The sequence below is a fragment of the Enhydra lutris genome, unplaced genomic scaffold (genome assembly GCF_002288905.1).
Source record: "Enhydra lutris kenyoni isolate GAN:26980312 unplaced genomic scaffold, ASM228890v2 scaffoldscaffold4, whole genome shotgun sequence".
NCBI classification, from domain to species: Eukaryota; Metazoa; Chordata; class Mammalia; order Carnivora; family Mustelidae; genus Enhydra; species Enhydra lutris.
Window position 1 is genome coordinate 59,084,139 of NW_019154088.1, and position 27,030 is coordinate 59,111,168.

The 27,030-nt window shown below is 38.6% G+C and overlaps 1 protein-coding gene across 3 annotated transcripts in view; it reads right to left on the reverse strand.

The window, feature by feature from the left end:
* LOC111160383 (protein phosphatase 2 regulatory subunit B'epsilon) overlaps positions 1–27,030 on the reverse strand; it is a 146,080-nt gene that overhangs the window by 69,715 nt on the left and 49,335 nt on the right. For all 3 annotated transcript variants that reach the window (XM_022523477.1, XM_022523469.1, XM_022523486.1), the window contains exon 3: positions 454–650. In XM_022523477.1, the coding sequence (XP_022379185.1) occupies positions 454–650 (197 nt within the window). The remainder of the gene's footprint in view (positions 1–453; positions 651–27,030) is intronic.

Genomic DNA, 27,030 nt, shown 5'->3' on the forward strand with positions numbered 1-27,030 from the left:
TAGGCTTTAACTAGATTCTACAAGTCACAATTTTATTATGGTTAAAGCCATTTCTAATTTACCACAATGAACCGGGGGGGGGGGGGGGGGGGGGTGTTAAGACATCCAACAGGCTTGAATATTTTTCAAACACAGATCTAAAACTCGTGTTGATTCTCCTGCAGCTTTTCTTTTCGCAATGCCAGAAATCCAAGAGTACCTGGCAATCTTGGCTTCATATTTTAAAGTCACTGATTCCTCCAGTACTGTTGTAGGTGAAAAGTTCTGGATCTCATTCTCCTGAAATCACACTCTTCAAATTCTAGTATTGTTCCGACTACTTTAGCTTAGCTCTCAGAAGGCTGGCTCTCATTTGTGGAGGTGACCTCCAGTGACCTGACTCTGCAATCAATACACCTGTGAGTCGCTATGGAAGGTGCTTAAAAGTGTCCGCGGCGAAAAAAAGAAACTCACCATTCTAACTACTTCAGGGTAAGTCTGCTCTGTCAAACAGCCTCTGCTTATTGTAATGTAGTCCACCAGTTCATTAAGAGTGGAGCGCTTGTATTCTTTCATTTTAAGATCAGATAGCGTGTCCATGAAGTCAAAAATGACACAGCACTGCTGAAGTTTCTTTAGGAACAGTTCAGGCTGCTCTGAGGATGGAACGTCTAAGAAAAAAAAAGGAAATGGTGTAAGTCTGTCATCAATTTCTAGGTAACAGGAATTCTCTGTGAAAGTTACTTCAAAAGCAAGCTCAAAAAAATAAGAATTCACATGACAACAGTGTTCTTTTTAACAATTACACACGGGCGGGAGGGGATACCATAGCCACTACGTCAGAGACCTTGTCTTTGAAAACTACATGGTACCAACACAATGGACAAGCATTTGCTATTCCACAACCAAAGATTGACCAAAATCCCAAGAGCCATTAGAAAGTTGAAGCACATTTTAACCAAAAACACCCCCATGTCAAAACCCCTGAGCCAAAAACACTGAAAAAGGTCAAACTTCCCATTATAAGGTAAAGCCAGAAGTTTTCACTGTTGGTTTAAATTAGTTTTACTAAAAAAATTTCAAAGCAGAAATGTCAGTAAATTCATTTTAATTTCATGCTGACACCCTTGGTATTTAAAGCAACTGTTGTATGTGTACATTTATATTTTTTGTTTTGGTTTGGCTTGACATCTATATAGTTCCTTTGTCAAAGAAACTTGAAAAACCAACAAGATGAAGTAATATCAAATCTCTCAAAAAGAACACACCAGTAATGGGACAGTAAGAGTAGACTCTACTTAAATCTATGCTCTCTCTTTTGACCCATCTTATTCCCTCACAGTGGTAGAAAACCACTAGCAGCTTCATTAATATGTTCTTAGAATAAACATCTGTTCTTTTCCCACAAACAGCACATCAGACATTTGGTTTGGTATCATTTCTAAAAACTAGATAAAATTTTTAGGTTAAAATTCCCCAGTTAGAATGAAAACCTGACCTACAGCTGGACTTGAAGCACACCAAGTTGTGGATGACCCATTCCATTCCTGTTTTATTTTCACTATTTTATTCCCCAAACTGAAACTTCTCTGCAAAGGCAATGAAATTATAACCAGAGTTGGCTGCTGCCTTCATCCAAGGTGATTAACACATTAATCCTCAAAACACTCCTAGAGGTAAGCAGGTGGCATTCTATTATTATTCTCCATTTTTCCAAAAAGAAAATTCAAGGTAGTCACTGAGGTCCCACAATGAATGAGTTTCGGAGCTGGGCACAGTGCCCAGGTCTCTAACCACAAGAAGGATTCCCTTTGTACTACTCAAGAAGGATTTTAACAATGTTTGGCCAGTCACTTGAACCACCCTCAGTTGCCAGCCTCCCTGTAAATGCTCTACAGCAGACATAAAGCATGAGCCACCTAGTCTCTGGAGGTTAAGTGCAACAATTAACAGCACCCACCTTACAACCACCAGCAGCCCAGCAGACAGGAGTGAGAGCTAGGCTCCTCTTCAGAGTCCACATGACTCCTCTCCACACAGCCCTCCTCCCCTGCTCACACCCCACAATCCACATGCTAGCCCAAGTACCCAGGACCTCATAGGTAATTCCCCCCAAACAATGCCTCCTGACATCAACTTGAAGGTAAGCCTCAATGAAAGTGGACAGGACACTTGAAAACACAGGATTTCTCTACCAGATACAAAGGAACAAGAAATAGTCAAAATTTTTGAAGGTATATAGAACATCACTGCTAAAAACAAGATGTAAATTTAGAAATTATTCTTAACCAGTATGTTTCCCCTCACACCACCACCCCCACAGGTCCCCAAAAGCCTAATGTAATGTACCTTAGAGTAAAAGACTTTGGGATTTGAGTTAAACTATGAGATGTCTTATTCTATGCCCATATACTTAATCACTTAAAAAAAAAATCTAGCTTTAGACTAAGAACTAAATTTAGTCAGACCAAGCTTTCTCCTTAATTGCTACCTGTTTCAGGTGTTCAAAATAAATTAACTAGTTAAAAAAATACTAAACGAGGCTGCTTATGAACATAGCTATATATCCTTAAACAACAACTAGTTACATGCATAGGACCATTATTGGTTAATCACTGAAGTCTTGTAAGTCCTAAATCAGACCCCATACCTCAAAGCTGCATGGAAGTTTTGATGCTGCATAGGGAAAAAAAATCTTATTAATGTTAACATCAAGTTTAAAATCATTAGAAGAAATTGTAATTAATCCTATTTTTGTTACAGTAACTTTAATATAAAGCTTAAAAACCAGACCATCCACATGGAGAACTACATAACTCAGCACATACAGATTATGAAAGCATCTATAAATGAAAGCCTTTCCTCCAAAAAGCAAAGCATCATTTAAGTAGTGACAACAATGATTAATCTTTGTGGTCGCTGTACTAATACTCAAGAGATTCATATATTTGGCTATTTTAAAAATTTCAGGCAATTAACATTTAGTCTTTTTCTTTTTTAATGTTAGGCAGTTAAAATTTATTCTCTATCCAAATTGATGTAATGTCATAGGCAAATGTGAAGCAGACTATCCATCTGCCTAATGGAATAATAGTAATAGCTTACATTTACTAAGCACATACTGCATACATTTATTATGTAATTCTAAGCATTTTCACATATTATATCTCATTTAATCTCACCAACAATTCTATATAGTTGATACTATTGCCAATTTAACAGATGAAAAAAATCAAGACACAAAGAAATTCAGTGACTTGCCCAGAATCATACAGCCAACAAGCAGTGGAGACAGGATTCAAATGCAGGCGGACTGGCTCCAGGGCCAGAACTTTTCACCACTGTCCAACACTCAAACTCAATATAAGGCAAGAGGAATATCTTATTTCAGAAAACTGGGTGTGTGCAGACATAAGAAGAGAAAGAACACAGAAAGAAATCAACCAATCTCCAACATGCCCCATTCATAAAGGATCAGCCTGAATGAACCCCTTCTCTACCTCCTCTCTAACCCATTCCCAAGATTAACACATACAGCAATAAGCTATTCTTTATCCTTTAGCATAGACTAAATTTTTCTAAGATGATCTCCTCTCCTTAAATTAAAGACTGACCGAAAGAAAAAGAGTGGGGAGTGTTCCTCAAAGAGCCAATTCCATTATAGCAACAACTTAAAAAAACATTTTTTTCATTCTCACTGAAGGAGGAACTAAATCAGTCTGAGCAAAGGGCTCTTCTTGTAATGTCTGGCCCTCAGATTGCCTCAAATAGCTATGCTTCTCCCAAACTCCTTGCTTTCATCTCCCTAATCCCAGTAAGATATGTAAAGGGGTAATATAAGAATGTACAACAGGCCAGGATCAGAGAAAAAACACTTGGAGTAATCTAGAATGTTTCAATGATTTAAGTTTACTGTCTATGGAACCAGTCCCAGAAGCAGATAATAAATATCTTTGTAAAGAAACATTTATAAAAAGTATCAGCTACTAGGCCATAAAGAAAATACCATAAATGATAAAAAGTAAAAATTAGATAGGCAATACATTTTGAACATGAAGCACTAACACTAGATTTTAACAATTTAAAATGACCCACCTCCCAAATCCAAGCCACCTGAAAATCTAAACACTTTGAAATTAACTTAGATTGAAGGGGAGGGGGGTGGATTACAAACATTTAGAAATAAAATGTAAATCAGAAAAATTAAAGGTCATCTCAGAAACCCAAAGCAGACAAGGCAGTGAGTGATGCTTGTGTCATCTCTCTTCCAATGGAAACCTCTGGTCTACACAGGCCATCCCTCCCCCCCCCCCCCCCCCCCCCCCCCCCCCCGCCGGAGAAGAATTCCATAGAATCATAACCATAAATAATGAGGAATCAATAAGTGATTATGTAATACCATGAAGGTCATTAGCACAACAACCCATCCATCCCATATTAGCATTTGTTTAAAGGGGAGATAACTAACCCAACTATCATAGCATGGTAAGATTCAAAAGGTCAGATTCTGCTGCTCTGAAACAACTCTTAAAATTAACCTGATTTCCGGCATATGTTTCTCACCCAAGAAAATAATGTAACCAGCTAAGTGGTCAATCCACTTGGCAGTTACATTTCTCACTTGTACTGTCCCTCTTTTTCCTTTTAAGCATTAGGTATTTTCTCCCATATGCCTCTTTTTTTTTTTTTTTTTTTTTTTTTTGAAAGACTTACTTGAGAGGGAGCGAGCGTGTACAAGTGGGGGAGGAGCAGAGGGAACTGCAGACTCCCCACTGAGTGGGAACCCAACACAGGGCTTGATCCCAGGATCCTTGAGATCATGACCAGATGAAGGTGGTTGCTTAACCAACTGAGCCACTCAGGCACCCCCTGCATGACTTTTCCATCACCATCTCCCAGCATCCTCTTATCAATTCTCATCAATAAGCTGAAGAAAATGACTACTCCCACTTACAAGGTGTTCATACCCAAATAATTTTAAAATTTACAAGTACGAAAAGGACTGGGAACATGGACATAGAATTCAATAGTAGAGGGAGGATGAAAGTTCAAATTAAAAAACAAAGATTCTCAGGGCTCTGAGAGGGAGGTTCAGTTGGTTAAGCATCTGACTCTTGATTTCAGCTCAGGTCATGATCTCAGGGTTGTGAGATCAAGCCCTGCATCAGGTTCCACACTAGGTAAGATTCTCTCTCTCCCTCTCCCTCAGCCCTCTCTCTCCTCCCTCAAAGGAAGAGAGACACACACACACACACAAATTCTCTTTGTGTCCAAAGAACAGTCAATAGGAGCTATGTACATTTTAGCCACAGCCCAACACCCCCCACACACACATTAATGCACACATGCACACACACACATCTCTCCTCACCCTTACTATGATTTCAAGGGCTGGCTGTAGATTAGATGGTTGTCTGTAATTGGCAAAAGCAGCTCATTCCTCCCCTAGTCAACAGCTTCCATCATTCCATCCCATCTAATATTTGGGGCACAGGATCACGGATCCAATACTGGCCCATCTTCCCTCGGGGCCTGACTCAGTCAAGACTTTGCAAAGCAAAAAGGAGCAAAGGTAGAAGAAATAAAACATAAGCCAGGGGTCCTTTGGGTCTGGTGCTCTAAGATTCCATTAAACTTAAGTGGTTGAAAATCAGAATATTAAATTCACACTCGCAAATAGGCCAACCAAATAAATACAGAAGGCCCACATCATTATAACACTTATTAGCTATGTCATCAAAGCAAAAAATGCAAAGTGATTTAGGAAAAAAAATAATGTGGGCTGGTAACTTATTCACACATAGGCTGTTAAAATGAATGTGGTAATACAGTGAATCTATAAAATGATGCTTGCACTGGAAGCTAAGCAGTAACATTATTTGAGCTCCTAATGAACAATATTTATAACCAATTATTTCAATTCAAAAGATGTACAATAAAATAAAATAAAATCCTACTAAATTGCCAATGCTTTTCACCTGAAAATGTCCTAAGCTATTACGCGGCCTTTTTACAGTACCAGCACAGATGGGAATATAAACATGGCCTTTGATTCCCCCCTCCCATCTCATCTCCTTAGAACTTTCCTTAAGGTGAATAAATCCCCAACCACGGATACTATCAGTCCCTCACACACAACCCTCTAAAACTTCAACAAAGTCATGAGACTCTTACTTCCACAAAGCATATCAACCTATATTATAGAAAACTAGTTTCATAGTAGTGATGAGAGCTTATCACTAAACATAAAGTTGACTTAGCCTTGAAGGACTGAGGCATGGCATGCTGGTACACATGGTAAAATGCCTAACTGCCTGACCGTGTGGTTTGTCCAAATCCTTGGCACCAAGTTTACTTCTAAACACAGATATAAGCGGCATTCTTCCTATAGCACCTATTTCAGGAAAACTAAACGGAATCTTATTTTTATTAGCGAACTATGCTTAAATTAGGAATTGTTTTTGATACCCACAAAATTACAAATACAACCAGCAATATTTCATCAAAACAGGGACACAAAACTATAAATCTTTCGAATGAACCAAGTAGTGTCAGGTCTCTTGTCCTATGAACTATAACATATTGATTTCACAAGTTATTTCACTGTAAATAAACAAATGAGAAACTACCCCCAAACTAACATGTCAGCTAAAATAAGTATGAAAGACTTGACCATTCTAAGGCCTTTATTACAGTATTCAAAGCAGTGGGTTTAAAAACCGTGTGTTGATGTAGATGACAATGTTGGTGGTAGTGCATTGTTTCCATGACTACAGATTTTTTTTAAATCATCTCAAGTGATTTTAATGTGAGGGCACACTTGAAAACCCCTGTTTTTTAAAGCATTAACTATAAAATCCCTCTTTCATCTTCTTCATCTTTGAAATTCTTTCTCTTTTAGTTTATTTAAAACTAACCATGGAAACTTTCCATTTCCACACAAAAGAAGGTCTGTGGGAACATCTACAACAGTGAAAGCATCCTTCTTTACCTGGGCTGGAAAGACGTGAATGGACAGTGGGCTGCTTTTAGACCTCTTTCCAACCTACTAGGAAGTTTGGAAACACTTTGCTGATTGTTAGAGTGCCCTTTTATTCACAGGCTCAAAATATGTCTCATAGAATGGCTACACAGATAATACAGTGTCCAAAAATATGAGACCAAGGTTTGAGTATTCAACAAACTTAAACAATAAACTGAATAGCAGAAAACACCAGTGCTGGTATTTCAAGGTAAAAGAATGACGACAATGATAACGAACACTGACTGCTGCACAGCACTGGACTAAGCTCCTTACGTACATCATCCCCCTTGAATCGGCAGAATACCTTATGAGTGGCTGCTATTAATATCCCAGTTTTTCAGAACAGCTAAGTCACTTGTCCCACATCACCCACTCCTAAGAGCTGCAGCTGGTATCCGAACCCAGGTAGTTTTATCCCAGAGCCAGCGCCAGTACCAACAACGATGACGACGGTGACCGTGATGGTAATGAATCACAGCAACTAACAACCAGCACCCCCACTGCAGCTACGGAGAAATTGTCATGGTTAGCGATCTGGTTAAGAAAAGTTGTAATCTAAAAGCAAAGGGAAATGTGAATGATTTTGTATAAGCATTTACATATTTTAAAACAAACAGCATAAAATCTGCCCTAAACTAGTAAACAATGGAGACAGGTAACTTCAAGTCTTAGTAAATAACAATACATTCATTATGCTACTTGCTCGGACAATCAACACCTTTTTGTTATTACTCTTTCATGAATCTCTCCAGTTTTCCTTTCCCAAAAGCTGACAAATACGTACTTTCCACTTTATAAGTAAAACCAAAAGGTCTCCACGGTTGCAAACTAGTGGCTGCAGCAGCAAAATTACAGGATTCAAGGCTTTCACATTATTTTGATGCTTCGTTCCAATCAAAATAAATACAGAAAAACATACACACATTCAAGTGCGCACACTGCACACACACACACACACACACACAACTTCTAATAGATACTTCTATTTGCAACCCTTCATATTAGCTATCCCTTATGCTTTATCTTCTAATGCCGAGGCAGTCACTGCAACTTGTCAGGACAAGAAATATAACATTTTAAAATTGATCAATTCCTAAGTATAGGTGTAGATTACTTTCCTGCCACCAAATTCACCCACAAGACAGAAGCCAGAGTCAGAAGTCCAAGTCAGTCTCTCTATTATTAATTCATCACCTAAGGGCTTATTTCCAGAGATGGAACCAGGGCCTTTGAACACAAGAAAATTCCTAAAGCATGCTGGGCTATCATGCCCGCCCCACCCCGCCCCAAACAGAGGGCTGCAAGAATTACACAGTGTTCTGAAGTATCTTTGTCAGCGATTCCCTTTTTTGAGAGTTTTACTTATCAGTGGAATTACAAAAGAGACCAGGTTGACTTTTCTTTTTTTTCCAGATAAAGTCATTAAAATAGTAAGTGATGGGGCGCCTGGGTGGCTCACTGGGTTAATTAAGCCTCTGCCTTGGTTCAGGTCATGATCCCAGGGTCCTGGGATTGAGCCCCGCATTGGGCTCTCTGCTCAGCAGGGACCCTGCTTCCCCCTCCCCCTCTGCCTGCTTCTCTGCCTACTTGTGATCTCTCTCTCTCTCTCTCTCTCTGTCAAATAAATAAATAAAATCTTTAAAAAAAAATAGCCATCAAAATAATATGTAAATACATTATATAGTATACACTATGGGGATATACACTATGGGGGAAAAGAGTATGCTGAGCAAAAAAATTATGATCATTTATTTTCACTATAATTTCATTTACTAAAAAAAAAAAAAAAAAGTTCTTTTGCATAATAAAAGAAGAGAAAGGGCAATCTCGGAATAAAAGACAATCCTTCCCAAAGGAGGGTGGCACAGATGCGCATGCTGTGGTATACACACACATCATGTGCTCTTCCCCCCACGCCCCCACCCCTGCCCCGACCTTCCTTCCCTTCTACTTAGTGTTCACTTTGCCCTGCACCAGAAACAACTTTTCCACAGGCCTGTATCTGGGAATTTGGGACCATATCACTCCTTTGTTCCAACAATTGTCTAGTAGCAGAGATAACTGAGTTCTAGCTGTAATGACATACCAATTTCAATTGTGTTTAGATGACCATGAAAGCTGAGAAGAGAATCATATAACCTACAACAGTACAGGAGCTCCTCACTTTAGAGCAGCCATGTAGTCCTTAGAAACTATGTAACATAAAAATTTGTACAAACCTCCACTGAAGTATTTGCCACATTATACTGAGACTTTTTTTAACCAGTGACTCAAATACATGTTTTGTTCATCTTTTAATACCCAGCCCCAAGGAGAAGTTTCTAGAATATGGTAAGTACAAAACAGATACAGGTTCAGTCAATAAATTCTACATATTGAATCTTCTTTCTCCATGTTTCCAATTCTAAATTAGAACTTTATTCCTCTGGAAATAATATTATACTGAAGAATAGAGGCAATTAATATTAAATTAAATTAATTATTTCCTAATATTTTAATAACACCAAGTCATAAAATGCAAATTAAAAAATAAGGATGGACTGAGCAAAATAAATCAGACGGTAAAAGACAGATACTATATTACTTCACTTAAATGTGAAACCTAAAAAAACCAAACTCATAGAAACAGAGACTAGAACAATGGCTACCAGGGTTCTCAAGGGTGGGACAAATGGAGAGATGTTGGTCAAACATCCACTACAAACTTCCAGATATAAAATGAGTTAAGTTTCAGGGATCTAATGTATAGCATGGTGATAACAGTTAATAATACAGACTTCAAAGTTACTTAGAGAGTAGAACTTAAATGTTCTCACCAGGAAAAAGGAACGGTAACTGTGTGACCCTATGGAGGTGTTAGCAACATGCTGTACATCTTATAAGAAGTTATATGTCAGTTATATTTCCAAAAAGGTGGAGGGGAAGGGAGAAAGGGAAAGGGAAGAGGGATTGGAAGAGGAAAGGAAAGACAGACAAGGATGGTTTTTAATGATAACAGTATCTATGTAAAAAGAAAAGGCCAGCTTACTTGACAAAAACCTAACTAAAAAATGCAGTTCCTTCCTTTAAGTATCACTTTCCCCCACTAATATCTAATAAAATAATGACTTATTTTCTAACACTTCATTTTAAAATCCAGTTGATTTTTTAAATAAACAAAATAGTTTATATTCAAGGATGAGAGAAAAAAACTACAGAGAAAAAGAGCCAAAATGAAGAAGGTACAACATTAATGAAGCAGTATAATTTGGAATGCCCTCCACAGCCAAAACAACCTGATTAGTTTGCCAAGTATACCCTTAATAAGTGGAAAGTTGGAAGGTTTAGTGCAAATGGCTTAGGCTTTACACTTATTCAGTCAGTCAGTCACCAAATATCCACTGAACTCCCACTGAGGGCCCAGGACTGCTGGGATACCACAACAAGGAAGAGACAAAACCCCTTCCCTCACAGAGCTTTACATCCTAGCACAGGAGACAAATAATTGCAACATAAAATAATATATAAATACATTATATGGCATACACTATGGGGGAAAAGAGTATGCTGAGCAACAGTACGCTGGGGTTGGAGGGTAAGGTTTTAAACAGAGTATTCACCTGGAAGATGGCATTTGAGCAAACACTTGAAGGAAGTGACGTGGTCAGCAAAGAGGGCCTCTGGGGCAAAAGTGGCCCAAGCATAGGGTCAGTAAGTGCAAAGGTACTCTGAAGCAGGGAGTGTGCTGGTGAATCTAAGCAAAGAAGCAGATGTAGCTGGAGCCTAAGTGGAAAGTGGGGGAAATGGATCAAAAGAGGAAGGTCTGAGTAGCTACAGGAGACCATCTTGGGCCTTGTGAAACACTTTGACTTTGGCCTTGACTCTGGCTCTGAACTGGAATCACACCTTTACTGTTTTACTAGGAGACACTAGACAAGCCACCTACTTCTCTGAGCATTAGTCTCCTCATCTGGGAAATTGAGAAAATGTACTTCACAGGGTTGAGTGAGGATTCCGTGAAAAAGCTATTTGTAAGAAGGAAAGTGCTTTCACAAAGTTCCCATTCATTTGACAAACACCTATCAAGTATCTATACCATACAGCATGGATCCAATTCCTTATTTTACAGCTCCCATTAAAACTATTTTCTTTCTTTCTTTTTTTTTTTTTTAAAGACTTTATTAATTGTCAGAGAGAGAGGGACAGAGAGACAGAGAAAGTACAAGCAGGGGGAGCGGCAGACAGAGGGAGAAGAAGGCTCCCCAATCCCGGGCTTGATTTTGGCATAGCTTCGAAGTTATTTTATTTTTTTTTTTAAAGATTTTATTTATTTATTTGACAGACAGAGATCACAAGTAGGCAGAGAGGCAGGCAGAGAGAGGGGGGAAGCAGGCCCCCCGCCGAGCAGAGAGCCCGATGCGGGGCTCGATCCCAGGACCCCGGGATCACAACCCGAGCTGAAGGCAGAGGCATCAACCCACTGAGCCACCCAGGTGCCCCCAAAGTTATTTTAAAACTATTTATTTATTTATTCATTCATTCATTTATTCAGAGAAGGTGGGGAGGGGCAGAGAGAGAGGGAGAGAGAATCCCAAGCAGGCTCCACACTCAGCATGGAGCCAGAGGCAGGGCTCGATCCCACAACCCTGGGATCATGACCCAAGCTAAAATCAAGAGTTGGACACTCAACCAAGCCACCCAGGCACCCCTTTAAAACAACTTAAAAAATAAATTCTGAAGCATTCCTAGAAATATTAAATTTGTGTTGAAATTTTACTCTAATAATATCAACCTTCAATTAAACAGAGGCCATCTACAGTATTTAAAACCCTCAAATATCATAATTTCTCTTCTGCCCTTAGCTTTTAAAACAGGGAGGAGGCCATAAAATCATAATCTGACAAAAAGGAATTAAGAGGACAAAGTTCCAAGATGTGTTTGAGAGTCAACATTGTTGAAGCCCAATTTTTAGCTGGGTTCAAAAGTAGGAGCAACAAAAACCTTCAAAAGGACTATTTTTACTTATGTCATGGTTATAAGGTAAGGAAATAAATTAATGGAATTACACATTTTCAGCTAGCACTTACCCTTCATTTGATCCTCCATCCAAAAAAATAAAACCAATAAAAGATCCCATCACTTTCAAGTATTTCAGTTAATTGAGGGTTTCCCTTCCCCCAGAGATTACTTCTACAAGGGATAAAAAAATGGCCTATCTACTTTCTGTTTGTTTTGAGGATTAACATCAATGTGAATCAGTTGGGATGAACCTGCAGCTATTTTAATAGTATGATATAAGGTTTAAAAACAAATTAGATAGATACGCACATAGATACCACATTAACATCAATTAAGCCCACTGCTATTTCACAACTTAAAGCTGACACCAAAGGTATCTTTAAACTTCTTTTTAAAAAAAAAGATTTAAAGTATAAAAAAGAGTCAATCCGGGACACCTGGGTGGTTCAGTCGGTTAAGCAGCTGCCTTCAGCTCAGGTCATGATCCCAGCATCCTGGGATGGAGTCCCACATCTGGCTCCTTGCTCTGCAGGGAGCCTGCTTCTCCCTCTGCCTCTGCCTGCCACTCTGCCTGCCTGTGCTCGCTCGCACGCTCTCTCTCTCTCTCTCTGACAAATAAATGAAATCTTTAAAAAAGAGTCAATCCAGTGTTTCAATGCCAGCTTAGAGATGCTATTTCTGAACCTCAGTTGGGAATTTTAAATATGAGACCTTAAGCTCCTGAGAGTGACAGGACTGAGTGAATACAGTGGCAGAATGGCCTCTAATCCCAAGAGTATACATTTATAGTTGAAGTCATCATCTGGACAATATAATCCGGTGATAGCATGTAGTACATCTCATTTATTGTGGAATTCACATATGCTTCATACAAGGCATACTACTTAATATAAATCAAACATAAATGTAAAGCCCATATATAATATAATCATTGAGGAAATCCAAAAATTACATTTGAAACATCATACTAAGAAAAAAGAAATTTTAAAACCTTATTTTTTAAGCCATATGAAAATAGTGCTGTCAAGCATAGAGCAATAGAGAAATAGAAGCTTACAAGTATGTATTTATGGATGTATATATACAGGTATGCATAATTGTGAATGCATGACTCTGAAATTAAAAACTTAAAGAACGGTAAAACAAAGATTTTATAAAACACAAAAATATGTCTGGAAAGCTTAACACTTTCAGAGCAAAGAAGCATTTTAAAGCCTGTGTGGGTCGGTCTGTTAAGCATCTGCCTTTAGCTCGGGTCCTGATCCTAGGGTCTAGGACTGAGCCTGGCACAGGGCTCTCTGCCCAGAGGGAGCCTGGCTTCTCCCTCTCCCTCTGCCAGCCACTCCCCCTGCTTGTGCTGGTAAGTGCTTGCTCTCTTTCTCTCTCTGTCAAATAAAGAAATAAAATCTTTTTAAAAAATAAATAAATAAATAAAACACTGAATGGTAAGCTAGGATACCAGTTTAAGCCAGGATATTTACAACTTAATCCCGTCTTTGCTACTGACCTCCTGGCCACAAATGGTTGTCAGTAAGGAAGAAAAAGTCACTGAAACCTGAAGATATGCACGCTGATGATGCAATTCTAAGCACAAGCCTTTTTTCTGAATCTTGATATAATTCAGCATTCTATGCCCAATGTGGTAACCCCAGGGCTTCACTGAACATGCCATGAGGTAGTACAAACATTTTCTCTTCAGTTATACTATAATGAGTTTCCTTTCAGAAAACACATTCCATAACTGCATCTTCCACTGAAGCAGCCAGGCCATATAGAAGAAACAGGAGCTGGCATTATTCAGAGTAATACAATTAAACCTAGGCTGGGTAACTAAGTCCACTATCTCAAAAGTCTGCCAGTTGTTACTCTGGAGGAACAGCGTAGAAACACTCAAAATTAAGTCAATTTCTTTTGGCACAATTGGGAACTTAGGGAGGAGAAAAAAAAGTGAACCCATTCTGCTTTCTTCCAGATGGCTGAGGTTGCTCTTTGGGCCACACACACCCACACTTTGAAGTCAGGGAGCCTGGGCTCTAACCAGTCTCCACCGCAGTCCAGCTAGACAATTCGGGGTGTGTGGTGTGGCAGTTACGACAATGGGCTACAAAATCAGACTGTCAGGATTCCAAGCCTGGTTTTGCCACTTCCTGCCTGGGAAGCCGTTAGGTGTCTGTGCCTCAGTTTCCTCATATATACATGAGGGCATAACTCACATGGCTATGGCTGACATAAGAGTTATGTGAGTGAATAAAAAGAAAAACACACAGAACAATATCCAGAACACAGTAAGTGCTCAATAAACTCCAGCTGCTAATTACTGTTAAAAATCACTGCTGGACTTTTGTGTCCTTTGCAAAATGAGCCTAAGAACAGTCGCTCTGTCACAGTGATAGCTTGAGAACTTCATGAGAGAATACATAACGTGTTTCACATAGCAGGCTCCCTGCTCAGTGGGGAGCCTGCTTCTCCCTCTCCCTCTCCCTCTGCCTGCCGCTCCCTCTGCTTGTGCTCTCTCTTTCTCTCCCTCTGTCAAATAAACAAATAAAAATGTTTTTTAAAAAAATGTTTCACATAGTGCCTGGTACATGGAAAATGTTCAATAAATGTCAGCTTTTTAAAAAAACACATCAAATGAACAGCAAAAAACTGCTGACACATACAGGGCTTCTTCCCTTCTTCTGTGTGTATCCAATTGTGAAATAGTATTGAGCTCAACCTACTAATATCCAGTGAGATTACTTCAAAGTGAAATTGTAATTTGATTAGAGGAAAGGTAAAGAAGCTGACTCAGTCTGATGTGTGAAATGATTCATCTACCAGGCCAGGTATCAGCAAAGTGCCCAAATCCTGGAGAAGGAAGGGAGTTGGCATTTGGATGAATGAATGACGCACTAACAGAGCTTTTGGGACAGAAAAGCAAGATTTATGAAGAATTCAATAATTTGGAGAAGCCCTGCCAAGAGGAGGACACACCCATTTCTCACACATCCTCAAAGCTCCCCTCAGATATAATCAGGTTTACGCAAAGTTTGCAAACCAAAGAAAACAAGCAGAGTTTGACAGCTTTGTCCTACTAAATTTTAAGTTAATATTAGTATTCACAGATATTAATACTTAAAAATATTAGCTAAAAGTAATAATAGTAATTTACACTTAAAGAGTTCTTCATAATAACATATCTGTAACAAAGGTTATTGACCTCCCACTAAAATAACATTAAGTACTGAACCACTTCAAAGTATTTTGTAAACCTTTTCTCTTTTCCACACACCCTGTTATTTAAAGATCTAAAGCACTAGCTAAAATTCTGCAAACTTTTTATAGCCCCCTACAAGGCCTCAGACTATGTCTGGAAGGAATATGATAGGTAGTTTCAACCTTCCCAGAACAAGTATTTGCTTAGAACCTACTATGTTTAACTTATTAATCAATCATCCATTCATTTATTCCACAAATATTTACATAACACTTCTTGCATGCCAGGCACTAGTCTAGGCCTTAAAGTTATATTTCTCAGCAAAATCAAATGCGGCCCTAGCCTTCATGAAGTTTCTAGACCAAAAGTGAAGAAAACCTAATTAAATGGTCATATAAATAAATGTAAAACAGGTTGCACTATGAAGGGAAAGGTACAGGTACCTAATGCAAAGAATGAAAAAAAATGGTACTTAACCATAAAAAATTTATAGTCTGGTGGGCAGTAAGATTAAGAAATATAAATAAGAGCAAGAAAATGCTATTAAGTAAATTTCATGGACCAAGTTGAGAGGAAAGGGAAAAGCACTTGGCGAGGACCTACAATATTCCAGCTAGGGTCTTCCTGTGTGTTTTCCCACTGAAGCCTTATAAAAATCCAGCAAAGTGGGCATTAATACTCTCATTTTACAGATAAGAAAACTGAGGCTATACAGCCTTCGGCTTTACTAGCAATGGTGCAGAAACAGCTTCATGACCTAAAACCAGAAAGCATGATAAATTTAATACCTAAGAGAATAATTCTTTGGCATTAATTTGGACAGATGTATGTGGCAGCAGGAATATGGACATGCCCCTCATCCTTTACCTCCCTTTTTACAAAAAGCCCACCTCCAGCCCCCCAACACCACCTGCCACAGCACACATTATTTTCACCACAGTCGCACCCTGTGCTCATGACCTTTCCACACCTACAAAAATCTGCCTTTGTCCTCTGAAACTATGGTCGTTGACAACCCTGGCTGCTAAAGGGACAAGAAACATATTCACATTATTGCAAAGACTGCATAGGAACAGTAACAAAACAGCTTCATCCAATGACCAAATCTGAACAATAGGATTTTCAGACCCAAAATGGGCAAATTATTTAGAGCCCCTCAAGCCACAAATACTCTACTTTCACAGAATCATAAGGCAACCATTATCAACAGATAACAGAAAAAAAATCTTGATAAAAAGAAAAAATATCTTATTCTGAAGTTTTAACAATTTGCATTGCCTCCTTAGAGCATTAGTGCATGCTGGTATCACAAAGTTGACCAAGCAGTAGCTTCTGAGCCACTTTCTGCCATTTCCTTAGGTCCAAAGACTTGAGAGTTCCCCAGGTATCACATGCAAATGACAATGTCTCTTTGAAAAGGGCCAAGTGCAGCAATTTCAGCAGAAATTGTTTTGAAAGACATTCATCTAGATCTCAGAAAGGCTCCTATTACATAAATCTGGGAAAATGTGCACCAGGCTCTCTGTGGAAATGAAAAACACATACAAAAATGTGTATCTTCCAACCTTCTGATGAAATCAGATGCTTTATCTACAGATTCTTCAGAAGTCCGGATGGACCACGAGACCCATATTCACACAACCCTCACTGGAGTCTTTTTCAGAATCTATTGAAAACATCATGATCTCCTACAATCTGCCCTTCTAAGGATCTATAATGCTACAAACAATGTTAAAAGATACTTGTTAATGAATAAATAAGCCAAAATAAACAAAGGTCACCAAGGACAGATTGGGTATTAAAAAAGAAAAAAAAAAAGATACACATTCTGAAGAGCCATTTCCTGTTTCACAATAAATAGTTCTTTCTGAAAATTGGGAATGAGTCATCTTTTCTCAGTCATATCATATATAACATAATAATAGTAAAAACTTAGTAAGCACATACTCTGAGACAGTCACTGTTCTAAGTAGTTTATGTGTACTGACTCCACAATGTTTATGTGTCCTCTCCACAATGCCATGAAGTGGATATTATCATCCTTATTTCACATATAGTAAATTGAGTCCCAGAGGTATTTAGTGACTTTCACATAGCTAGAAAGTGGTTCTGCTGACTTTCAGACCCAGGCAATCTGGAACATGTACTTTAAATCACTTCTGCTAAAGAGTAGCATGAACTTCCTTATCACTAAACCACTGTTATTTTTTCGTTTAATGCCTACAACATACACTAGGCGGGACCACCTGGAAGGGTTAATCTTCCTAACAGATTCTTTAACACAAACAGAAGCAGACATGAGTTCAGTCATCTCCCTCCACTTTGTACCAAGTAAAATGCAACTACCATGGGTTATACAGATTCTCCAGCGGGCTTGTTATTTCTGTTAATATTTAAAAGGACCCTTTCTGGTGGTGGTAAGTCTCTCAAAAGATGATTTCAAGTCTTCTGTGGCCTTCCAACATTTTCCTTTGCACCTAAGCTGCCTTACTTTAAAGACTTCAACATTCCCTCTGTTCCGATTGAATTTAAGGAACTGGAACACAGAAGTTCAGTTGTTTAATTGTTTTGGAACACATGACATTTGTTGACTCCACCTACGTTTTGATAACATGAGTCAAATCGGTATTCAACCCAGTGTTATCACTGGCCCAACTTGAAGTCAAGAGGACACGCACGCAGTAGGTTGAACTGCTCCCAGATGGCAATGGGAAAGAAGAGAAGCATGACTAGAAAACGGAGAAACACAGGATAGGTAAGAAGACATCTTAGGCAGAAGAGCTTGCAGGTTAAGAGTGAGCACACTGCACGGTGAAATGTGAGAAGATACGCAGGACTAGGCAGAGGAGACAGAGGACTGGAATGAACAGGAGACGGGAGTGAAGAATGTGAACGAACTTGGCAGTGAAGGACCTGAAAAAATGCAGGATAATCTGGATGTTGTGCACTCACCACATATATTGGGCTAGAGCAAACATAGTAAAAAGTGCTTTAGAGAGGTTCAGAGAGAGTCAGTCAAGTCAGCCAAAACACTATCACCAAAACTAAGCATGAAGAGTTATAAGGAAATATCCTAAGCTGGCAACGGGGAGAACAGAAGAAAAGACAGTCTAAGATACGTTTAAAAAATGAAAACCAAAGAATTTTTTGTCATATCAGATGTAATGAAAAGGAAAAGACCAAAAATTATTAATGTTTCTAGGTTTCGAGAAAAATACCACCGGTAAAAAGGGAATCATGAGACAAAGAAGTTAGTTTATCAAGGAAGTTCATGCAGGTTAGTGTTAGAGACAGTGGGGTAACTCCCGGGGATCCAAGAGAAGAAAGATTCAAGATAGTTTTGGAAACATGGGGTTACCCTAGACAATAGAGATTTTAGAGTTCTCCCATAAAGGCGAAAGTTAGAGGAACAGATGAGTTCAATAAAACAGCAAATGGAGAACAATGAACAGAGGTTAAAAATGGAACCATGGGGCAGCTAGAGACAAAACAAAGAACTGGACAATGAGGCAGAAAGCTCAGTGTGTGAAGAAACAGAACAGAGAAGATGAACTGTCACCAAAAACAAGAAGTAAAGTTCCAAGTCTCTTCCAACGATAATAGTATATAACAGATATATAAGCAGAAAAACTTCTCTGGTAGCCTTAAAGAAATTCCCCTCATGCTAATGAAACAACCCAAACAGTTCTCGAAGAGGCCTAAGAGATACCAAATCAAATCAAAGAGCTGGGGGACTGAGACAGGGCTAGTCATGATTTGAATCGGGTGTGATTTTATTAAATTAAGATGAAGAGTAAGAGGAAAGGGGATAAGATAAAAGGGAGGAAAATCAAGTCCATTCAAGTTTTTAGAAACTCAAGAGTTTTAACCCACATGCATTTGATTTTAATATTAAATCTCAATTAGCAATGTCAGGAAAATTGTGTGGGAAAAAAAAGTCCAGATGAAGAGAATATCAAAAAGCAAAGGTAAGGAGTTTGGATTTAATTCTAGATACAGTGAAAAACCAACACAATGTTAAAGCTTGAAGGAGAGACACAGCATACAACTTGTATTTCTAAAAAGATCACTCTGCTCAGTATGAGTTAAACAAATGGAAAAGAGGCAAGAGAAGAAGTAGGGAAACCAGTTAGAGGACTACTGTTAGAGAATCATGATGATGACAAAGTGGACAAATTAGAGACAAATATTGGATGCAGATGCAACTACTTGCTGACAGTAACTATTCGGGGGGAGGGCGAGGATCTGAAAGTGAATAGAAGGCAAGAAACAGAAAGCAATCAAAGATGACTATCAGTTGTCTTGGTTATAACAGCTGGGTGAATAGAAGAATTATTAAGTAAAAGAAAGAAGAAATGGTTTGGTGGGGAACTCAAGTGTTCCACTGAGAATGTATTAAGTTGGAGATGTCTGGAAAACATATACTTGAAGATGTCCAGTCAGCAACTGCATATACAAGACCAAAGTCTGAACCAGAGACAGAAACGAGCAACAATATATAAATGGTCTTCAAGCCCATGGAATAAATGAGATCACCTACCATGAGAGGGCAGAAAGTAAAGCTCAAAGAGCCCTGAAAAAATCCAACGCATACAAGTAGAAGAGGAAGACCCAGCAAAGAGAATGAGGACAGAGGCAGAAAGAAAACCTGAGTAGTGTCACAGAAGCCAAAGAGTATGTTTCCACAAAAAGAATGTAGTCAAGTAACAAATGCTACTGACAGACATGAGTCTATCAGATTTGGAGGTGACCCTGATAAGAGTACCTTCGGTAGGGGTGCCTGGGTAGCTCAGTGGGTTAAGCCTCTGCCTTCGGCTCAGGTCATGGTCCCAGGGTCCTGGGATCGAGCCCCACAACGGGCTCTCCACTCAGCGGGGAGCCTGCTTCCTCCTCTCTCTCTGCCTGCCTATCTGCCTACTTGTGATCTCTGTCTGTCAAATAAATAAATCTTTAAAAAAAAAAAAAAAGAGTACCTTCGGTAAAGCATTGATAAAGGCAGAACCACCTAACAGCAAGGATTTATGGAATCTTATGCTATGGCCCCACCATTAACACACCTCTTTTTGTCTTCAGCTTCTATTCCTGCCTTCAACTGCTCCATGCCAAGTTCAAATGTAAAGGTTCAGATTGGTATACCAAGTCACCCTCATCTCTGGTAAGTAGAACCTCTGGGCTAGATTACTGCCTAGACCAAAGGCCTGCCTCCTAATCTGATTAGATGGTCTTGGGTCAAGTGGCCCAAACCAGTCATCTGAGACCAGAGCACCAGAGACCAGTCATCCATTAGATGGATGGCGGTCAGTGGCTATAAGAGGGTATTTTAAGTCTTGGCCTGTCTCTAAATACACTTTACTAAAATTTGTAACAAAGACTAATGAATACAATGAAGGTCTAAGAATTAAGTTTATAAATTATAAGCCGTTAATTTTTTCTTAGCTTGGAATAGGTATCCAGATGTTCAGACAAGGTATCATCACTCTTCGTATCTACTAATAGCTTATAAAAATGATTTACATTCTTTGAACTTGGATACACTGATGACAGTGATCACTTTCAGAGAAAAAACTACCAGAACAGCAAAGAAAAACTTTTTCAATATGGCGTCACAATATCTAGTATTTTTTTAATCATTAAAGAAAGAAAAGTACATATAAGTATTTTTAAAACTTTTATGATAAAATGTTATAAAATAAAAGAAAACACACAACAGTTTGAATACCATGCATTTATCCTCTATTAAAAAAAGAAAAAAGTTTCCATCCAAAACCATTCAGGCCCCATAATTTTATCCCACAGGAAAACCAAGCTAAAATGAAAAAACGACCAAAAGGAAGTTTACAGTGGAAACTCTGACAAATGCTTGACCATAGTGTCAAGAACAACAGTGTGATCATATACATATGTCTACACAGCTAGACACAAATACATACATTATTCATTTCAGTTAGTGGTCAAAATTGAGGATTAGGATTCTTAAAGCTTGTATTTACCACTGATGAACCTAAACAAAAAAGTAAAACCATAACATGAGTTGGAGTCAGAACACTCCACAAACAAAGCCCTTACATTTGAAAGTAGAACTGATGCTAATTTACATTTGTAGAGTACTCAAAAGGTTTTCATGGTGTTCTCAAAGGTATTATTTCACTCAATAATCCTAACAAACCTATGAGCGAGGCTGGCTAGATTTGATACTCTTTGCAACTGATGCGTGGTCTCCTCAAAATCATACATATAGTAAGTAAATCTATGTCTCACAGACTACAAGAAGCCCGCTGCTCCTTCCACTAACATTTTTATTAATACAGCCTTTACTAAGGGCTTCAAATCCCCGCTGGAATTGGTTCAAATATCACATATCATATTTGGACTGCTAAAATAGCCTCAACTACTCACTCAATATATTAAACATGCTATCATTATCAGTTCTAAGGCATCTGATGCCCTTGTACACTGATGTATTACTAGAAAACCAATTCTGACAGTTCATTCGCTATGTTACTGTATTTATTTTCCTTAATGAGTATACAGAACTTGTTATAAGGCTGCTGGTGGTCACTGTGTTTCCACCCTTTCTCAGAAATTCCACTGATGTCAAACACATTAACAATTAGCAGCCATAAAGCAATCCACAAATTATGTATTCATGACATTCGTAAATAAGATCATGCATTTAACAATAACCTAACTGAATAAAAAGGACTTTATTATACCTGACCATTTTCCACTAATAGCTAAAAAGTAAAGAACAAGGTGAATGGATCTAGACTGCAAAGTACTAAACACTTTTGACTTTACTACATACACCAAAAATGACTCCAATACAGCTCCCCTTTAAAATGCTTATTTAGGGGTACCTGGCTGGCTAAGTTGGTAAAACATGCGACTCTTGATCTCAGGGTTGTAAATTTAAGCCTCACATTTGGTGTAGAGATTACTTAAAAATAAAATCTTTTAGAGGTGCCTGGATGGCTTAGTAGGTTAAGCGTCTGCCTTTGGCTCAGGTCCTGATCCCAGGGTCTTGGGATACAGCCCCACATCGGGCTCTCTGCTTGAGGCGGAGCCTCCTTCTCCCTTTCCCTCTGCCTGCCTCTCCCCCTGCTTGTGCTGTTTCTCTGTCAAACGAATAAAAAGTTTTAAAAAATAAAAAAATAAAATCTTTTTAAAAGAAATACATAAAATGCTTACTTAAAACACCGAATCTTCTCCCCACTCCCCATGTAATGCAATGGGCTATTCCAGAGCATCCTTTATGAAAGTCCAGAATAGCTACTGACTATCTGGATCACAGCCATGGAATACGAGCACCATTATCACTCCATAAAAAAGAAAACCATCATTATTAGAAATTAAGACAGCCTATAAGAATACTACCACTTCATATCTGTCTCAGCCAAACTCAGTGTACCACCTAAAAGCAAATGAGTAACTACCACCTCCAGAGCACTCAATACATTCCGGGAACTGCCAATCTGCTTCAATGGTAACAAACAACAAAACACATAATGGCTGCTGACATTTACTGACCCTGTATGGTGTGCCCAGCAATGTTTTACGTGGTTTACATTAGTTATCTCATAACACCACACCTTACAAGTGAAGGAACTATCTAAGATACCCAGCAACAAAGTATTTTGCCCAAAGTCACAGTGGCAGTTATGGAGATACCCAGCACCAGGCTTTCTTCACCATTTGGGGTAGAATGGGCTAATTTATGTAAAGTGCTCAGAACAATGGCTGATACATGATAAACACTCTGTGTACTAGTAATCACGGAGAGCATTATTCAATATTCACAACAATCCAGTAAAATGAAAAAAGCAGAAAATAGAATGAGAAATGCAAAAGGAAACTGGAAAGAGAGCAAGAAGTAGATCAACAGACACTACTTCCAAAAGAAAAAGAAAGCCAAAGCTTTCAAAAAGAATGAGCAATTTAAATGTCTGCCCAAAGGTTTGTTTTATAGCCTTTGTGTTTATGTCTTTTTCTATCATTTTACTGATTAGTTTATGACCAAAAAAGGAGATGGGAAGGGAGAACAATAAAGGGAAGAGAGGGAAAGAGAAGTTAACACATTCTCTGTAAAAAACCAAATAAATGCAAAACCTCATTTTAAGGCAGCCCCTTCCAAAGAAAAGTATAAATGCAGGACAACCAGTTATGAGTCTCTAATCTATCCACTACTGGATCCTTCTGAAAAAGCACTTCATAAACACGTACATTACAGTTAAAAACAAAAATCTATGTGAGAGAAACAATGAATTCTAATTAGTACTGCTCTTAAGCAAAACAAGGGCAAACAAATCAGTATGATTTAACTGTGGATCCTTCAAATACCCACTTTAGGCTGGCTTACTCCCTCAAATGTGAAAATAATAGCAACAACATCAAAAAGACACAGCTCAGTTTCATTTAATATTTGGTTCATTTAATATTTGGTCATCTGTTGAAACTACTTAAGGAAACCAAAGAAGGGCAAACTGATTCTTCTTTTTTTATGATGTATACACCTGCCCTGTAGTGCTGAACGCTGAGACTACTGTTTTCAAACAACCTGTTAAACATCAAATGAAAACTTCTGGTCCTTGGCAACCTAATATCCAACAAACAATTTTCTTTCTTTTCTTTTCTTTTCTTTTTTTTTTTTTTAAGAATGACAAAACTGAAACCCATAGTGGTTAAGTTCAACATGGAAGCAAAACAGTCCAGTGAAAAGTGAATGCATACTGGAATCAGACATACTTGGGAGTACGATCTTGGTTTCCTCACTGACTAAATGTTGCCTCCGTTTCCCCACCAATGGGAGAATTACACCACTCTCCCAGGAAGCTGTGGTGAGAAATAAAACAATGTACAGGGGGGCCTAGGTGGCTCAGCCGGTTAAAAATCTTGACTCTCGGATATCAGGGTCATGAGTTCAAGCCTCTTGGTGGGCCCCCCCGTGGAGCCATTTGTTAAGCGGCAGCTATTGGTATTACTGTTACCATAATCTCCTTGTGAGTGGCTCAGTCTGTGACAGTTATCACTGTTACTATTAAGAATACAACCTTCTAGGGGGCAGGGACCATAGCTGCCTTAGGCAGTGGCCTGGCACAGAGTAGCCCTGAAATACAGGAGACAGGGAGGGACAAAAGAAAGATTACACAAGAAATCAGCCAAAGAATTGATATTCAACACAGTTCTCCAAAATTCCTTCTAGAAGGCACTTATACCATATGTAGAGTAACAATATGTTCTATTTCATTATTTTTTCAAACTCATTTAGGGGACTATAACATCGTATTTTTGTAAATCAAGTAGGACAGAATACAACATAATAGAAACAAGTGCATCTAACATGATAAGCGTAAATTCTACTTCATTTAACGTTAATACTGGTTACATGTACGCTTTTTTTTTAAGGTTTGAGAAAGCGTGTGCGCATGTGCATTGGGGAGCGGAGGGGTAAGAGAGTTTTTTTTTTAAAGATTTATTTATTTGTTTGTTTGTTTATTTATTTATTTATTTGGGGGTGAGAGAGGGAGAGATAAAATCCTGACGCAGACTCCCCGCTGAGCATGGAGACTGACATGCAGCCGGGTCCCAGGGCCCCAAAATCATGACCTGGGCTGAAATCAAGAGTCAGCCACTTAAATGACTGAGACACCCAGGTGCCCTGAGAGAGTCTTAAACTGACTCCACACTCAGCGTGGAGCCCAACATTGAGGTTTGATCTCATGACCTTGAGATCATGACCTGAGCCGAAATCAAGAGTCAGATGCTTAACCAACTGTACCACCCAGGTGCCCCACATGTGCACTGTTGCATTAATGTGTGTGTATGTACTGGGGTCCAGATGTAAAATGAATTCTTGACTGCTAGAGGTAGCACCAAAATCAGAAAAATACCATCCTAGATTATCCAGGACAATTCTAGTTTCATGTGATCTTGCATTTTTTTAGTAAACATGAAATGATGTATATTAACTAAGTGGGATCTGAGATTTGCACACGTTTATCAAAAATAGGAGCACCTGGGTGGATCAGTAGATGAAGCATCTACCTTCGGCTCAGATCATGATCCCCCAGAGTCCTGAGATGGAGCCTCACATTGGGCTCCCTGCTTAGTGGGCAGTCTACTATTCCCTCTCTTTCCCCCTCTACCACACCCTGCTTGTGTTCTCTCATGTGCTCTAGTAAATAATAAATAAAAACTTTTAAAAAATAAAGAAAAAAATGTATATCAAAAATTATGGGAAAAAAAAAAATCTCTGCCCAACCTAAGCTGCATCTATTAGTATGGTACCTATCTAAAATCCATAGCCTGAAACACAGATCCAGAACTGCACCAAGAAAGTCATCCTACTGAACTCAAGTGAAACTTAAGTCACGTAGCTTAGTAGTTATAAACCATGGCAGCTCTTCCCCCCTAATTCAAAACATAAAAATTACTATGAATTCAAGGTCATTTCCAAGCATCATAATTCTTTTGTGAGTTACCACAAAATAATCATATGATATATATGAGATTCTCTATAGCGAGGTTGAAGTATCAGAGCAAATTGTACCTTGGACAAAGCTCTTCATTGAGCTCTCCAAAAAGAAAATGCAGAGGTTAGATCTATTTAACACAAAAGCCATTTTCTGTTGTAATTTATGGCATGTGATGACTAACTCAGCAAAAAGTACATTAAATGCTCAATATCCTCTGTAAATTAAAAAATATAAAAGTAACACATGTAACTAGAGGGACAGAGAAAACTCTGGGTGACAAGAGCCAAGGTAGCCAGGGCAGCCCATTTTGAGACCGACTAGTCTAGGGTATGTGGGACACAATGAGAATCCCTGAGAACCAGACCCTCCACTGACTTACTATGATACAAGATTAAATCACTTAACTTCTCTAGATCCTAATCTCCTTCTGCTAAAGAAAACATCAAGAACAGTACCTGTCTCCGGGCTGTTATTCCCATACTCCACAACAAAGACAAAAACACACAGAGATACACTCTGAGCTCTTTAGAAGATTAGTTTCTCTTCTAAAGTCAACTTGTCAGGGACCATTCAGGTGACAGCTCCATCTGTCTGCCCGAACATTCTCTTCTGTTCACTCGACACCTCACTAAATTAACTGACCAGCATGTTTGCCCACACTTAAGAAAAAAGAACTGAACAAACCGAAACTTAAGTCTTTGGTACAATAAAGGAAGAGGGTGCTGCATGTTTAACTCAGTCTAAATAGCACCTGACCTGTATTGACAGCAAATGAAAATTCTTTTTGACAAATCTTAACTAAAAAAGAGAGTGTTTGAGGAGCAACTGAAAAAAATTCTCCTTGAGCCATCGAGCTCTGTTCCACTTAGTGAAATGAAACTGACGGGCAGGGGAAACTAACACATCCAATCAAATAGTGTTAGGTTGAATCATATGAAACTGTCAATTTTTGCAGGTCAAAGATGGTCAAATATTGGCAATTCCACTTGGTTCAACCTAAGAGAATGCCTTCTTTTGCTAACAGCCCTAAGACTAATGGTGTTAGTAGCATCAAAGGACGGTAGCCTCAAATCAGAATACACACATGGGAACATTTTCCACAAAGAATTTTTGCTTTGTTTTGTTTTACTCTTTTGTTAGGTAAATATTAAAAAACTCTCAAAAGTAGAAAGAACAGTATAATGAAACCCCATGTACCCATCACCCAGCTTCTGACATTCTCCAAATGTCAGTATCTACAAGATCCTGGAAGTTCCATGCTGTGTAATTATCTAAACATACAAGAAAAACTTTCCCAAATCAATGTAAAAATTTATTATCTTACAAAGGTCTTTCAAGCTTATACGACCAAAAATGTTTGA